The sequence below is a fragment of the Limanda limanda genome, chromosome 21, assembly GCF_963576545.1.
Source record: "Limanda limanda chromosome 21, fLimLim1.1, whole genome shotgun sequence".
NCBI classification, from domain to species: domain Eukaryota; kingdom Metazoa; phylum Chordata; class Actinopteri; order Pleuronectiformes; family Pleuronectidae; genus Limanda; species Limanda limanda.
Genome location: NC_083656.1, coordinates 11,470,306 through 11,487,635, shown reverse-complemented (window position 1 = coordinate 11,487,635; position 17,330 = coordinate 11,470,306). Strand labels below are relative to the sequence as shown.

Genomic DNA, 17,330 nt, shown 5'->3' with positions numbered 1-17,330 from the left:
TTTTCTCTCTGCTGATAACATGCCATCAATCTAATTAATATGATTCATGGTAATATGAGGTAGTTATGCAGAGCCGCAGCATCTGGATAAACTGTGTATGGGAGGTGACAGCTCAACGCCCAGAGCCTGTATGTTGATTAGGTGGAACATCTGGCGAGAGGGGAAACATACTGTCGAGGTTGAGCCGAGGAGAAGCTCTCTTGATCCCAAGTGTTGAAGGTGAACATCAGTTAAATCTGGGATGTGCACATCCGCCTTCGCCAAGATCTGCTCCGGTCAAAATTGATAAGCAGCCAATCCCATCTTTCATTGATTTGATTAAAAAAAAATCCTGGCAAAGCAAAGAGAGTGGATGTTGACATTGATTCATTGTTTTGTTGTGGGAGAAAATGTAAACTCACTTACATCCACCTTTTTTTTTATATACTCCGTCTTGCACAATGCCACTTACTGAGAGGGGACTATTATCTCTATTCATAGCATTAAAATGTAAAAAATAAGAAATCTTCAAGAAATAACCAATTAACATGTTTAATCATGAATTAATTAACAAGGGTTATATTTAAATAAAAATGGGTTTGGGGCTAATTTGACTCAATTCGAAGACAGGAGGGACGGACATGACAAATATAGATTTTACCAACTAACCTATACACAGACTGATATGCTCTGGAAAGCTCCTTTAACTCTATGAAATATTGACAAATACAATTGGAGAGATCCACTGTCTCCTAAATGTCCTTGGACTGGGCTTAGTCCTTGTCTGGGCAACCAGCTGATTCCGTTTTTGTAACTGTGTCCCAGAACGGGACATTTTGGGCAACAGACTTGACAACCAGACAAAGGGACTTATACCAGCTGCTCACAGCTAAAAGGCCAAGCGTACATCAAACAGCAGGGACAAAAGGCAACTGTACAGCAGAGGAAAGAGTTATGAAGTCATTAGAGTCCCAGTTCTCTCCAGATCTCACCTCAGTTAGCCTTAGCGGAGCCTAGGTTTTGGTCACTATTCATGAAATCCTTCTTTTTGCGCTGCTCTACAGCCAATTGGGTCAAATATCAAATTATGAAAAACATGAAGCATCAAACACCTTACTCGTGTAGGAGCTCTTTCTCTGTCTGTAGTGTACAAATCTCTCACCATATCCATCCACATGTACTGCTTTGCTTCCAGCTAGTCATGCATACTAATCTGTGCAGTAACTGGGAGCAGTGGCCAGCCAATGCCTGCCTGTCCCATCAAACATGCATAAGAAACAGATGTATCTTTGAAGTCGACTTGTTCATGTTGCCTGGTGTGTGTGTGTGTGTGTGTGTGTCTTTGTCAGTGTGCTCCCAGGCCCTGCGGGTGCAAGCAAGACGCGGGAGATGCGGCAGCATGCCCTGACACACACGAAGAGAGGGAGGACTTACACAGATCTTCAGCAGGACAAATAATCAATGCAGCAATGTTGTCAAACACGTGTCTATTAATACATAATTAGATTGTGTTTGACTCAAAAAAAGCAACTGTTATTAAACAAATATTTACTGTGGATCGATTGCTTCTTTATTTATATAGTAGTTTAGATAACTATCCCAAATATATATTTTAACACATTGTAACTGAAAGTACTCTGCTCTCTCTCAGCATTTTACTGTTTTGCCAGTTAAGATTGGATACATACTATACATGTGCAGACTGGGATACCATGTCAAACACTTTCATCATTTAACTTGTTTACAACTGTACATGTTATAATTAAGTTGATTATAGTTAAGTTGGGGTTTTATTGATAATTTTAGATACATCTTTCATAGCTGATATTACACATCCTGTGTAATTGTGTACTAATAATAACTTATAACTAATAATAAACTTTTATACCATCATTATCATGGACAGCACATATGATTATGTTAAATACATATGACAACAAAACTGTGCGGAATGAAGCACCCATTAAATATTGCTGCGGAACCGGAACAGGGGGCAGATCCAGGAAATGTTATCACTTTCCTAAACATTGCGAGATAAGGGTTTTGTTGCTGTTGTGTTGTTTATTTTACATTTTCACTGATTTCCCAGGGATCTAGTTGAAACTAAATGGGGCATATTCCGGGGACTGTTATCTAAGTGTGTCTGTAATTTACAGCAACTCAATTGAATTTAAAGGAACTGTTGGGCCTTGCCACAGTTGTGCTCCATTCTAGTGAGATTTGTAATATAGTTTACAATAACTCAATAGAAAGATTCCTGAGTTTAAACTAATCCCTCTGTTGTGTTTTGGCCATCCAGTGTTTGACAAGAGGATATCACAGCTCATGGCACTGCTCCATTGGATCCCCATCTTTTAGCACCTGTTATGAAAACTTCCTTTGCAACAAAATTTGCACCAATCATGAGTCATCAGATCGGAGGATGTATCCTGCTTGTCATCGTGCCAGCAGCTGACTGATTTGCCCGGAGCAATACAAACTGTATAGCGTGTGGCTCCATCTGTACCCATGTGGTGACCTCTGACCCCCCCACCACCTTCCTGCCGTCCACACGCCCCATGACCCTCACTCCGTAAGACACGAACCCCCTCCACTCGCCCACACGCACATCTTCTTCCTTTTCCCCCTAGGACGATTGTGTTGCTCACTCTCTATTGTGGAAGCCAGTCATTTCCCACATGTGTGCTGGGCCATAAACCGACTGAAAGCTTCCCTTTCCTGGCCAGCAGGGTCCCAATTTGTATCATATAAACACAGGACACACCACATCTCTACAGTCTTGGAAAAGGAAGTGGAGAGGCGGTGGACTAGTGGCAGAAACTTGGACTATGGGCAGAAAAGGTCTCTGGTTCGACTCCACGGAGAAACAACAAAAAGATGAACCTGGATTGATCTGTCCAAAACACTAACCTGTCTAGTGCCCCTGAGCAAGGCACCTTACTCCCCCAACATCTGCTCCCCGGGCGCCGTACATGGCTGCCCACTGCTCTGTGTGTCCTGCACCAGATGGGTTAAAAGCAGAGGTTAAATTTCCCTCCTTGCAAGAGTGTGCTTGTGCATGTGTTTGGGACAGATAAATGTATCTTAATCTTAGTCTTTCTCATATCCCACTACTGCCACCCCTCCCTCTTCCTCCAAATCCACAAAAAAGTTCCTCTTTCTACAGGCACACCAATGACTAGGACCCCATTTTGATACTATCTCTCCTCCTTTGATGTATTCCACGAGGAAGAGTTACAAGACAAAGGCGTGGATCTCTGCGTGGGTTTGTTTCTCACTTTTCCCGGGAACTTGTCACAGAACTTGTCTCAGCACTTGTCTCAGAACTTTTCTCAGAACTTGTCCCTTCTCGTGGGAGGCTGCACACTGGACGCTGGTGTCTTTTGTGCCTCCCAACGTGCCTGGCGCTGGGTTTCCCATAGCATTGTCATGACAACAGTGTGTACGCGAGCGACACACTACTGGCCTTTTGAAAACAATACATCCAGCGAAAAGTTGACGCAAGTAAGCTAGCAGGCTAAAGGTATGCGACCTAAACACACACAGAAAGAATCACCCCGTTTGAATGTAGCTTATTGCTCAGTCACTCTCTCTCTCTCTCTCTCTTCTAGAATGAAGCAAGTGCACAAGTGTCTAATGGAGAGACGAAGAAAAAAAAAAAACAGAAGATGCGGTTCAATCTCGTACCTTCTTTACGGAGAAACTCCTTTTTTCCAAAAGTTATTCCCAGGTTGTTTCGCGTGGGAGGATGGCTTCCGTCTCCGCTCAGCTTTACTCCACAAAGTTTGTTACACCGGTACGAACTTTTCCCTGCGCATGTTTGCCTCGCTACGAGCCCAACAGGAACATGTGTGTGTGTGTGTGTGTGTGTGTGTGTGTGTGTGTGGATCCACTTCCAGCTGCAGCTTCCTCCGCCCAGACTCCTTCTCCTGCTCCTCAGCTCCTATCATCGGATGCTTTGCTCCGCCTCACCACTGACTCGGATCCCACAGACGGTTTAATAGTCTCTTAACTCATGGCTGATTTGTATTTTCTCTCCCCTGAGGATTGTCTTAATTCCCCAAAACCAGATTTCACTGGGATAATGTCCTACTTTTAAATTGTATTTTCCACAGTCCAGGTCAATTCGGGTGATTGATGGCACACGGTTCAATTATCTTAACGAGACGTTAATGGGTTTTTAGCCTTGGTCCAGCTGCCCCCACGTTATTAAAGCTCACCGACCCCGGTTGATATCTGCCCTGATCCTTTGAATTTCCCCGGTTCAAACAACTTGGCTGACACCGGCATTAACAGCCATAATCCAGACCCACCCAGGGTTTCACATGCTATGCCTTATTTCTTTTTTTCACTCATGGGCTTTAAAGCAGCAGCACAAAACTTAACAGTGGTCAACAACATTATACAAGGGTGGTTGGATCCCCAAACGTTTTTTTTCATTCTGTAGATTGTGAGTTCTGTATGAAATCCAAAATAATAAAAGTTGAACTGTATTTAAGCCTGGTCATGGTTTATAGATTAGGTTCACAGCAGTTAATTGGAAATAGAAATGTCTCTTTGAAGAAAACAGTTACTTTACAGCAATGTTATACCACATTTTCATCATATTGATATTTTTATAAATATAATTCACACATAAATATTCACGCAGGTTTAATACTGCAGCTATAGGCTGTGATCTTTGTGTTAAGAACAAAACCTCTGTTTTGTAAGAATATTGGGGGCACGTTTTACTTTTAGTTTCAGTTATCATTCAATAACCATTCATTCAATACACTTCTAAATTTGAGGTATAAGCATCTGAACAAAGGAATGCAATTGTGGTTGCTCAGTATCATAGTATTTTAGTTCCACTATTGTCCTTCTGCAAGAACAGACAGACACATACAGACAGAGCAGCAGTAAATCATCCGATGTTTGTTTTGATGGCAGACATGTGATTTATGGTTTAGTGACCATAGTAGTAATATACAACAATATGTTGGTATTTATAAATATGTAAAGCCATATTAACACGTGTGGTGGTTGCAACAACAGCAGTATACTTCACGATGTGGTGTGACATAATGTGTTATATTCAAGATTCAAGTGCCACATAACTCAGTTAACACATAACCCCCTCCCCATAAAAACATAACATTCCTCTGTTGATGTTAAATCAGGTGCTGTTGAGAAAACGGGAAGTCCCAGTTTCAATGGTCCAGATTCTTTTCCCTGAGGTGAGAGTTATAAAGAGGGGGTTGGCAGGGTGAGTTTGCAAATATGAGATATGTCATGATACAATACGATTTGATATAAAATGATACAATACGATGTGGAAGATCCTGAGTTGGCTTTGTCTGAACAAGGGCACAATATAATAATGTACTGGTAGCAACAGAAGTCCTTGAATCATAAGCATTTTATATGTGGCAAAAAATTACTCATTTGTGGAGCCTAATATACATCTTCTGTTTGGTGTCAGGACTTTTATATAATTCCCATCCATGTGCCCAAAGTCATGAGGCACTCACTTCCATAGTAACTGTAATTTCTCATTTCTGTTTTCTTGGCTGATGCAAACCCGAGGCTGTTGGATACAAAAAAAACTTCCATGGAAATCCCCATAGTTGGATGCCTTATATAACTGCCTTTCATAGAAACATATTTAATGAGGCATGTGGAGGACAGGGACATTTTCAAGATGTGAAATGATCTGTTATATTGCATCTGTGCCCACACCCAAACATTGCTGAACCTAATGGCTCAAATCAGTCGATGGTTCCATTTATGTGCCACTAGATGTCACTAGATTTCCATTATCCAACATTGGGCTGCAAGTAAAGGGCGATTTAAAACTCAATATTTAAAGTGAGCTATACAATGGGTGTTTATGTATTACGTATTATATGTTAACGTAAGGAAATGAAATAACATGAAATGTCCATATAATAATAATGATAATAATCACAAAAATAACTTTATTCATATGGTACATTTTAAAGCAGCCATTACAGAAGGCTTCAATAAAAAGATTACAAAACATCACAGACAAGAAGCAAACTCATACAATTACATCACAGACAGCATATGATATAATACAACATTTTAAAATAAAAAATAAGCATATAAATAATACAGCAGAATTTTAAAATAATCGTAAAATAGAGGATTAAAAGACATATAGGTATTAGCAAAAAATAACAATCAAGTTAAAGCGATATAAAAATATTACAGTGAGGAACAATTCAGTTTTTTTTGTTATTTATGCTCGTCAGTGGTGACGGCACTCGAACCCAGATATCCGGGTTGCTAATATCCGCGTTGAGTATGGGAGTTGTAGTTCTCTACGTCGGCATTCTGGAACGGCTTTTACGCACACTTCCTTGCGCACACACACTGTAGTGAGCCTGGCGCTGCGTACTTGACGGCCGGCCGCTGCGCGCTAGCTCCTTGGAGATTCCCCCTCTTCCTTCCTGGGCTGTGTGAGGTAAACTACACGGTCGCTTCACTGTCGCTAACACCCGGCGGAGTGAGACTACACGTACCGGGCGTTTGGCACCGATGCTGGGGACATGGAGCCGCCGCGGGCAGCGCGGAGCTAGCGCCGGGGGAAGGTGACGTTAGCCACAGCTCAAGCCCCGGGAAGAACTTCACCGTCTCCATGGCTGTGGAAAGTTAACGCGCAAGACGAAGAACCGGGGGAAGAGAAAAGCCACCGGATCGCTGCCCCCTCGTCCGCCGACTCGAGGTAAGAGGAACCGGGCTGGGAGTGCGGGGTGTACCCGGGGGCCACGGCTGTCCGGAGCCTCTTTGTTTACCCGGAGCTCCGGCGTCTTTCTCCCCCCGCTGCGTGCCGTCTCAATGGGATTGTTGAGTGTGGCTGTGTGGCTACACTGTGTTGGCTAATGTTAGTGTCAGGCTTCTTCCACCCAGACATTGATTATGTGACAGTAATTAGCGGTGGCAGGTCACTTAGGAACGGGGTAATGCACCAGTAACAACCCGGAGCTCCTCTGTGATGCTGGTGGGGGGGAGCCGGGGTCATGGAGGTGTGTGTGCATGTCCAGAGACCACAGGAGCACATGAATACTTCAGCAGGGAGGATGATACTGTTTATGTGGCCTGACACGTGAACTCAGCTCATACAGCTGAAGGCTTTGGCATGAAACTAAAACCCAGGCTGGTGTGTTTACATTGAAGTTGTTAGGTTATTCAGGGTATAGAATCATCCCAATGATTTCCAGTCTGTCCACTGGAGAGAAGGAGAAAGAGGGAGATAGAGGGAGGTAAAAAAACAGAAGAAGCATGTGACAGTCTGGACATTTTGGGAGGTGCAGAAATGACAACTTACAATTTACCGTGAAATCAGCTCACATCCTCCCTTTCCCTTCTTCCCCTCCTGTGTGTCCCTGGAGACGAGAAATGAAATCCAATATCGCTCCCTCCCTGCGTCTCCCCCCTTTTTCTCTCTGGCTCTCACTGTGTCAGCTGCTGTTTCCCAGGGGGGCCGACTTGCATCAGGACAGGTGGCAGTTGGACAGGTGGCACCTCGAACAAAGGCCTGCAGTACTCAGGCTTCTCGCCCCGGTTTATTACCTCTGCCGAGGAGGTTATGTTTTCAGTTACACCCTCTGTCTGCTTGTTGTTATGGTTGTTTTGTATGTTTATTTGTTTGTTTGTGATGGGAAGAGATCATTTAATATCCATGTAGATCCAAGATATTTTAACATCACTTTCTTTAACTTTGTGAGACAGGGTGTTTGTTGAATTGAAGGGGAGTAAAGGGCCTTGGCAGAGATATACTCTCCTGAGTGCTAATCTAGTTTTTATATTTTATTTTTTGCACAAGTTATTGTTGTTACCCCTCTCACACAGCTACAGTGTGTAATACTTCAGTTTTATCTGCATATATTGCTTTTTTCGTTGTATGATTTCCGGGTAAATCTGATATGATTCTCATTCAAAGAAAGCTTCCTGCCTGACACAATCTGCTCTTGTTGAGGAGTTTTATAACCCACCGCACAAGTGAGTGTTCCTCCTTCCGCATGACACAGACATTCTTGACAGCTCCAGTCATCCTCTCCGGTGCAGAGGTTTGACCTATAGAGTACGTCCACATCAGCTACTATGTCACACACTGGAGGCTTTTCTCTTGAATCACAGAGCAAGTCAAGTTCCCCCAGACAAACCAGTTTACACTCTGAGCCCTGTGTGCACACATGGAGAACCACCCTTGCAGCCACTGTGCACCTGGTTAGGCAGAGTTCCAGACAAAACGACTGGGCACACAGTCAAGCTGCTTGAGCTGCAGCAGCATGTGTTAGTGGTGAAAAGACAACCCAGTGATTTCGAAACAACAAAGGATTCACATGTGAATATGAGTGATATTTATGCTGTTATACTGTTGAATGAAACTATAGCAATATATATCGCAATATAATATCATCAGAAGAAATATGACAAAGGTTTGAAGTACAGTATGTCGATATTATGCGTGGGCATTGTGCAAGCATGGTGAGGAGGTGCAACACAGAAGTGGTCAAACTCATATTTATTAAAGGTTTGGCTGTTTGGTAAGTGTTTGTAATTCTCTGCTCATAAAGAAGAGTTTAAAACCACAACCACACCAAATCTTTAAACCTAAAAGAATTAATAATTTGACATTCATCGATATAGCGACTGATATGAAAATCTTGATATAATTTTTGGCTCATGTAGTTTTAAAGGTGAACCCTGCAAAGTCAGTGGCAGAAGAAGAGATCAGGAATGAGGTCAGCAAAGTGATATGAAGTGGAAGAGAGCGGAAAGGGGGAAGTTTGAGGGCTTATCTCAGTAATGGGCAGGGACAGTTGAGCAATGATGAGTGTTGCAGTCACCACTGTCTTCTACTTAACCCTTCACTACCTCCTCTGGCAGTGGCTCTCATCAGGGGGCCAGCAGATAAACACAAGGACATGTTGGCTTGTAGACACGAGTGGGACATGGAAACTGGTTTGATTCCCAGCTCTGAATCCCCCTCAATCTGTCCGACCTGTTTCTCACATGCACTGCCACTCATTACCCCGGGACACCATTCACATTAATGAGCCAGACCTCCACCACCCCTCTCGGACTCCTGCGAGGCGAAAACCCCAGCTCGCCTCTGCTCGCCGGGGCCAGTGCGCATGCGCCCTGCTGACACTCCAGTAATCCGCTGTGAGGAGGAGATTGCATCCCCCGTCCACTGCGCTCGCTCAGGCAACCAGCGAGGACGAATGAGAGCCCCCCACCCCCCCATCCGGGAGAACATATAACAAGGGGGGGGGGAAACGGGAGAATTAGAGAACATATCGTGAGCATTACGCGCCCGGGATGGAAGGAGTGATCAGTGCGCGCACCGGGATGGAGCAGTTCTGACACGGAGAGAGAGAGCGGACTCGTATCCGAGAGGAGAGACAACGGGACCGGGGGGGGGATGTCTCCTCATGTGAGACAACACGGCTCCACATCCACAGCACAACACGCCGGGGACGTGATATGAAGCTGGCGGAAGATGGTGAAACCCGCGATTGAGAGCTGCCTTTCCCGGACGAGGACTATCGGCTATTTCCACGTTTCCTTCCTGCACGGTTCCCCCCCCACCACCCCCTGGCCTCTGTGTGGAGACGGACACAAGACAGCTTTTTTATTCCTGCGATATTCGAGATTTTCACAAGCGACATTTAAAGCACATTATGCGCGTCGGTCCTCAGCGATAAGCACGCATGGACCCTGGAAACCCTCCAGTGTAGTTTGAAACCCATGTGATCCATGCGTAGGTGCCATGATGATCAGCTAAGACTTAAATGTAAAACAAACCCCTGGATGTTGCTGCAGAGACCCCAGCCTCAGGGTTTCTTACAATCTATCGATATCCGTCAAAGTGTGTGAAAATGTCCCCTCTCCTCCCTCGCAGGACGCTACTTGTTTCTGTTTCGCCTGTGCAGACTTGCTGTGACAGGCTCGGGAGTCCACATTGATCCAAGCGCAAGTTGATGAACTCGACTGACTGCGCTTCGGGATCAGACAGAAATTAAGCCGCGTCTCTCAGACAGCGGAAACTGGGATCATCTCCCCGCCCTTGCTTCTGGCAGAGCAGCCCCACGGAAAGGGACATTCCTCTCGGGTATTCTGTCGGATGTTGCACGGACCTTGAAGATGAGCTGTAAACATTTTTGATGTTGTGGCAACGGCCTAAGTTTAAAGAGAGTGTATATAGCTGCTTTTTAAAACTCCACTTGGATCTGGAGTTTCTTCAGGTTCAATTCGGAAGTTCATGTGAGTTGAAATCCAAAATTGTGCAAACACCAGCAGTGGCCTCCTTGATTCTTTTTTTCTATCCAGTGGGAGAAATGCAGCTGGACTGTTTTACTGGTAAAGGTCCACAGCAGCTGTTGGTCGGACTGGATGTCTGAAAGATGACACTTGGACATTAGCATACTTGCAGGCTTGCCAACACCCTCCCAAGGAAATGCAGTGCATCGATCTTTCTCCTTTGCCCACATCGTAAATAACTCTGTGAATATATTTTGTGTGACTGCTATAGTTCCATGCCTCTATTGATCCGGATCAGCTGTTTTTTATGGACCTGGATGTTACAGGGATTTCCTGAGTTCTCCCCAGGTGATCTGTTGGTCTGCTGAGATGCTGCAAGACGGTGGACACACACAAAGTTCTCATGTGTGCACCTTCGCCTGCTTGTGTTGAGCTTCTGAGCATGTGCAAAGGATAAAGGAGCCAGACATGAGAGCACACAGACTGGGGGACATGTGTCGGAGGCAACGCGGGAGGAATTATGAGTGGCACCGTGGAAGATGTGGTGCAGAGTGCTACAGGCTTAGCGTCGACAAGAGACATAATTATGAGCCTTCGCTGTGACAAAACTGTATTTTCTCCTCTCTGAGACCAACCGCTGAAGTGGAATCAGTGCTCTACACGTGAAATTACTTTTTCAATTGAGACCGTCTTCCTCTGTGCTCTGTAGGAAATCCACCCTACTCTGCACACTTGGCCACCTGCAAGTAACTCTAATTTTCTTTGAGTACCCTCAGCTTTGAGTCCCTGTTGCGATGGGTTCTATTTGTTTTTACTCTAACACCCTCAGAGTTCATGAGGAAATTTGCCGACAGGAAGTTTGCAGCAAATAGAAACACATGATCAGTCTCGCTGGTGTAGTCCAAACAAACCCTTTAGTATCTACCCAATCTGTCTCACACTGAAAACGACTGTGGAACCCTTTGCTCGAGGGGCAAACGAAACAAGCAGATCTATTCATCGGACTTATTTCCGATCGCTGTGGCGATGGGGAGTTCAGCCTCGTCCCTCACTGCGGAGACTGAGTCGGACCATGGCTTCCGAAGCACCCCCTACCCGTCGTCGCCCCCTGTGGGCTGGCTCAGGAACAGCCACAGCAGCCCGGTGTGGGGCACCACCTTCATCACACGTCAGCAGCAGCACCCGCTGCCTCATCGGGAGCGCAGGTAAGAGCCCCACCTGTGAGCAGCTGGGTGCAACTGGAGCAGGAGTGGCCTGGCGTGACTGGTTGAGTCACAGTGGGAATGAACAGTGGGGTTGTATTACACATAACTGATGTGCGTGTTAGGGTACAACTTGGCATTCTTTTAGGATCTTGTGCTGATGTTGTCATTGGCTTCAGTGTTTCGGTGATGTGCTTTACAGGACACTGTTACTCCCTGTTGTTTATTTGAGAAACTTCCTACATTATCTTCCACAGACTTTTAGAAACACTTACTGAATATTCAGTAACCACACAGCTATGGATCCAATCCACTATTTCATCAAAGCTTATCTAATCAGAGCCTACATTTTGATGTTTTTTCTATGATGCACCCAACATCTTGCTAAGCTGGATTTGTAAACTGAAATCCCACCCTATTGGTTCCTCCCAGCGCAGCTGCACAGTATGTGCTACATTTTAGGGCTGTGCAGCGCTGAGTGGATTGCCTTGACAGATAGATTGACCCGACCTCGGTGAGCCCAATGAACAGAGCAGCCCAAGGGTAATTAGAAGATTAGTTTTTCTGTTATGCTTTTAATCAGACTTCAAGAGGCGCTTTGATTCACTTGTGTTAATTTTGCAAAATGATTAAAAACAAGAGTGGATGCATTCTCTTAAGAGTCTTTTTAAGTGATGAAGCACTGTGGTTTTCTTTTATTCAGTCAACACACATCTATTTTCCACCCACAGAAAACTTACAAGCGACTAGAGGCTGCTTAGTTTGATTGTCTGAAATTGGCGGGGGGTTTTCAGACTATATTATCTAACTGTCCAACAGAGTAAACTATTTGTGGAAGAGAGGTGCTTTTTGTATCTACTCTAGTTCTGTATTGACAGAATGAAAGGGATCTATTCAGTTACTGTATCTAGAATGACTGTGCTGCAAAATGTCCTTTCCCCCCCATCATTGTACTGTCATCATATTGAAAGGCCCATCAGCAGCACGTGAGAAGCTGGACCGGAAGCTTTGACAGACTGTTACTACTCAAAAACGATCTTCTCAGCCGCCCTCACATAAACTTGTTTAGAAGTGTCTCCAGGTTGTCTTCCGCTTTTTGGGTCATGTCTCCCGGAACTAGAACAGGCAGTTGATATCGACCGCTTGTAGTGTATTGAAGTTGTTGCTGAGTCACTCAGGGCATCATGGTCCGGTTGTTAGTTATTGATTTTCAGAGAGACGATCACATTTCCCCACAATGGATGCCATTATTTATTCAGCATTGGTCTCCAGTTGGGCTTTCATCTTTCTTTATTCCTGCCTGCTGCTGTCAATGCTTTCCTTGCAGTTGCTCTATGTTTAACAGCTAAGGCTGACATTGTTTCCTCTGCTAAGTCTTGTAAGACTTCTAAACTATAGACAGGGTTAGCTTAAGCTCATGCTTGAACGCGGTTCCATCAACCGTACCTCTACGCATGAATGAAACTCAAGTGCACATACTTTTCATAAGTCATAACTTGTCTTTTATTCAACAGATTCCTCTTTTCTGTTTGTACATCTCTGTAGCAACAAGCCTTCACCTTCACCACTCACCAATCCCACTACGCCCTCAGTCAGCTAAGACCATCAACACAGGCAGAAATGCACGTGAGACAACTCACGCACCATCTCTGTCTGATAGTGCAAGGCAGAGAGGGACACACACACGTGTTCTGACAAAAAACGTTTTAGAAAGACGATGCAGCAGCACTCTGAACATGCCCTCTTATCTGCCTCCACTCCCCCTCTCTCACGCACGCACGCAGACACACTGCTGTGTGAGCCTAACAACGTTGGGCAAGCTTTGCTGAGCTGTGACAGAGCATGAAAAACAGAAACAACAGGACACTATGAGCCCAGCTTAACTTCAGTCATTTTTATGCACTTTATTCTACAACATATTGTGCGGTATAACTTTTCTTTTCCTTTGAACCTCGTGAACAATCTTGTCCTTGGGTATTTTCAATTTGTTTTCATCCAGCGGTGACCCATTGACTTTGGGATTCTTTGTGTGCTCTGAATCAGTGCTGTTACTGTGATGATTCCCTCATGATGAAAAATAACACGCTCAGTAGACAGATATTTGGTGTAGTTCATAACTGTGGAATCTCACTCTTTTCTCTTTTTTAATTAATAGCAGCTCAACACTGCTTTATCCCAATGGTATTATTGTTTGTGCTTCATTTCATCACGGCCCCACACTTGCAGTGTGTTACAGTACACATGGCCTTGGGAGTCCTAAGCCATTAAAGTCAGAGTCTGCTCTCCCCAGAGTCAATCCCAGCGTCTCTACTGTCCCAGCATGATGGATGGCGCTGTTTAGTCCAGCTTCATTCCACTGGCTCTCCTCCCTTTAATTGGATTAAACTGGGTCCACTTGGATTCAACCAGCATGGTCACTGGCCGTGTTTATGTCTGAATGATTTCAGCGCGTTCTCCCCTGCTAACGTCTGTCTGGCAAAGACAGGGCCGCGTCAGGACAGTCCGCACGCATGCAGAATAGATTCGGCATGCAGGCTTTCTCGGAGAAAACGGAGGATGGGCGCTGCAAAATAAAATAGCCTATTGACACTGAAACTGACATGTCTCCAGATTCCCCCACTCCTGTTGCCATGGAAATGTGTTGCATATGTTCAGTAACCTAATTTCCTTGGGCCCTAGATAACCACACATGGTAGCCTGGCAGTCACAGACAGAAAGAAGCATGTGCTGGCTTATTGCACCTTTGTAGGATTACAATAACCTGCTAATTTCTCATGGCACTGTTTAGTGACGTTAGATTGATAAACCATATGGTAAGTGGGGTTTTTCTTTCTGCCTTAAAGGGTTAAATTTGTGTCTTGGTGACAGTAAATCTCTACCTTAGGCTGTCTGTGTTTGAAGTTCCCTCTCGGACTGAAGGCAGCACTGTGTCAGCAGTGTTCCTGCCCTCCAGCTTTGGGTGCCTGCAGGAACTTGAGATTAATGGCAACAGCAGCATACCCTTGATGCCCCTGCCATCTCTGCCCCTTCTTCCTCACCGAATTCTGAGCTTCCTGGCAGCTTCCTGTTAGCGCTTGCTTTGCACCACGCCGCCGATGTGCTGCTGAAACCCAGTCAGACAGTTTCCTCTGTTAAAAGATTCAACTGTCTGCAGCTGTCTCCACCGATGACAGATTCACTCGTCAAAAATGAGCTCCGGTCGTGAAATATTCACCGAGGGCACGGCTAGAGGTCAGAAGCCACTGGTGTACGTTCTGTTTCTCATCCAGCATTTGTATTCTTAGCATCTTCAGTCTCTTATTCACAAACAGTGATTGTTAGTTCAAATCTTGTGTAGATAATAGTTCATGTGTGTCAGGCTAACATAATAACATCAACTTAAAAAAAAACAGCCATGAACTGTCTTGAACTGAAAAACATAAGAAGCATAACCAACTCATATATTATCATGTTCATGACCTGACACATAATATTTATACAACGCCTCCCTTGTTTCTACAGAATCACACCCTTCTTGTAGCATTCCATTTTTCTTGATAGATGACTATTTATTCAGCTTTTAAAATGTCCTTTTATTCTAAAGCCTCAGCAATGCTTATTAAGGATCGTCTTAGCCTGAGGGAACCTTCTTCAAAGGAGCCTTTGTCTAAGTTGCTCTGTTAGTCTGCGTCAGCATCATAACATTTTATAAACCTATTCAGTCTTAATGGTCTGTCTCCAAAAAGTCTCTCTTCCCATTAAAGAAACGTCCTGCTCAGTGTCAGTTGAGCATAACTTCCCTAATTATCTTGTTGTGTTGTGTTTTGTGACTCAGACATGACTGTTACCAATCCCCCATGCTGTTTTACTAAGTCTCGGAGTCAAAACTCTTTATCTGCTGCTAAAGTTTGGGCTCCAGACTCTCGTCTCAGATACATTTATAAGTCAGTGGCTCGGCTCTATAGTGTTTGTCGTAACAAATTAATTCAGGAGACCTGTCAGGGTTGATTAATGACTCGTACTTATCATGCCATGGCGTATTAGCTGGAAGGTAGAAAGGTTTTTACAGTTAATCTGACCCTGATTCATCAGCTCCTTTTGAAACACGAAGAGGAATGTTTGCTCAGGGAAAATCAGTTTAAAGCGAAAGACTTGCTCTGATCTCGCACGCAAGAAAAAAGCCATAATGAAGTGATAAACAAATTTCTGTTGCCATCAAACGCAGACTGACTTAAGGGCTGAGATATATCCTATAAAGTCAGATTTCTTAATGTGATAAATAATGTGTGAAAGAGCTGATCTGATCCCAGTCAACGGTGTGCTCTTGGTACAGATGCAGCAGAATTCTTCAACCGCCTTTATTGTCCGATTCACACAGCACATTGGCGTCTGATAGCTGTCATTTTTAATACCAAGTTCATTGTTAAACAGAATCACCGCTCCACCCATTTCCAATACTGTTATATAGGCAGATAAAAAATGGCAATAATTCCTAAGATGTTTTTAATCAAACCCTCATGACAAAGAAATTAAATTAAAGCATTTTTATAATTGTTTTTACTTTTATTGGCCCTCGGCATCAATCCAGCTCCATTTGTAATGTTAGAAGTAAAAGTCAACAGAAAGCAGCAGCAGTATGGCCAGCATTTTGGGAAGCTGACTAATGCGCTCGCAGGTGCAGATTACTCCCCGCATCTCTGTCACTTCTAGAGCTGCAGCTATTAAACAGGATCATTGTCCAGTGCACATCCGCCACAGCATTTTTCTGACATAAACATTTAATAATCTCCGGGTCTACGCCTCCCTGCGTTCAAATAAAACTGAGCCTGTAAATATTTATCTCGAGAGTGACTCACTTTATTTGAGCGTGTTTGTGTGTGGAGCGGCTCTATCTGGAGTGAGTTCAACACAGTCAGCCTACCGAGAGTTATCCAACTCCACGCGGCCTCTCAGTAATCCCAGATAACGAATGTAGAAAAGCTTTTTGTAGGGAATTCAAATGACCCAAATAAATTGCAACACATACAAATGCATCATCGATAGATAGAGTCTCGATTAATCTCATTTAATCTATTAAATTATGAACTTGTGTATTCCTCAGGGAAATTAGTTTATTGTAATTAAAACAAATTGCTGATTAAGAGATATGGAAGGAGGAAGCAATAGAAGCCTAAAAAAATTGCTAAATTATTTAAAATGATAAAAGCAATTATATGGTTTTATAATTTCTTATATATACATTAATCTATTATCTATCTATCGTCTATCTTTTTGGTACATTATTAAATTAGGACGACTGTATGAAAACGTGTTCTGCAGCTCTTGCATAAAGGCAAGATCATATGGCTCTAACTAATTAAATTACTAATTAATTCATTGAGAATTCATCGGGCTTAATTGACCCCATGTGAGTGTTTTAAAATCGCTCCCACCTGGAGTCTGAGACCCCCCCAAATATTCAATGACTTATGATGTCGTTTTTTGAGGCTGTGAACATATTAGCGTTCTCTTCAAATTAGAATAGGTGATTTCACTAGATCCATTAATCTTTATATTCTCATTAATTGCAGAAATCTGTTATGCTGTTGATCATAGTTTATCAGGAAACGTTTTTTTCTTTCAGTATTTCTCTGCTGTCAGCAGGTTGTGCGGTACAATTCCCTTTCAAAGAGTCGTATGAAATGTACAGACGAGCCCGACCTGGCTCAGTATGTCTTGGTTACATTATTAATTAGGAGCAGCCCCCATGCGGACAAGTTCACTTCACCACATTCTGTGTCTGGTCAGCCATTTAGCTCAAGTTTGAATTACTGGGAAAACACTTTTAATCGCACACCTTGTGGTCACTTTGGGATTTCGTATGCAGCAGATTTTTCTTGGCACTTACTTTGTGGT

At 43.8% G+C, this 17,330-nt stretch overlaps 1 protein-coding gene across 1 annotated transcript in view; it reads left to right on the top strand.

The window, feature by feature from the left end:
• The first annotated feature begins 11,031 nt into the window (after nt 1-11,031).
• The window catches only part of capn15 (calpain 15), a 36,801-nt gene continuing 30,502 nt past the window's right edge, over nt 11,032-17,330 (top strand). Inside the window, exon 1 of the mRNA XM_061095120.1 lies at nt 11,032-11,459. Within this exon, the coding sequence (XP_060951103.1) occupies nt 11,281-11,459 (179 nt within the window). The 5' untranslated portion in view covers nt 11,032-11,280. The remainder of the gene's footprint in view (nt 11,460-17,330) is intronic.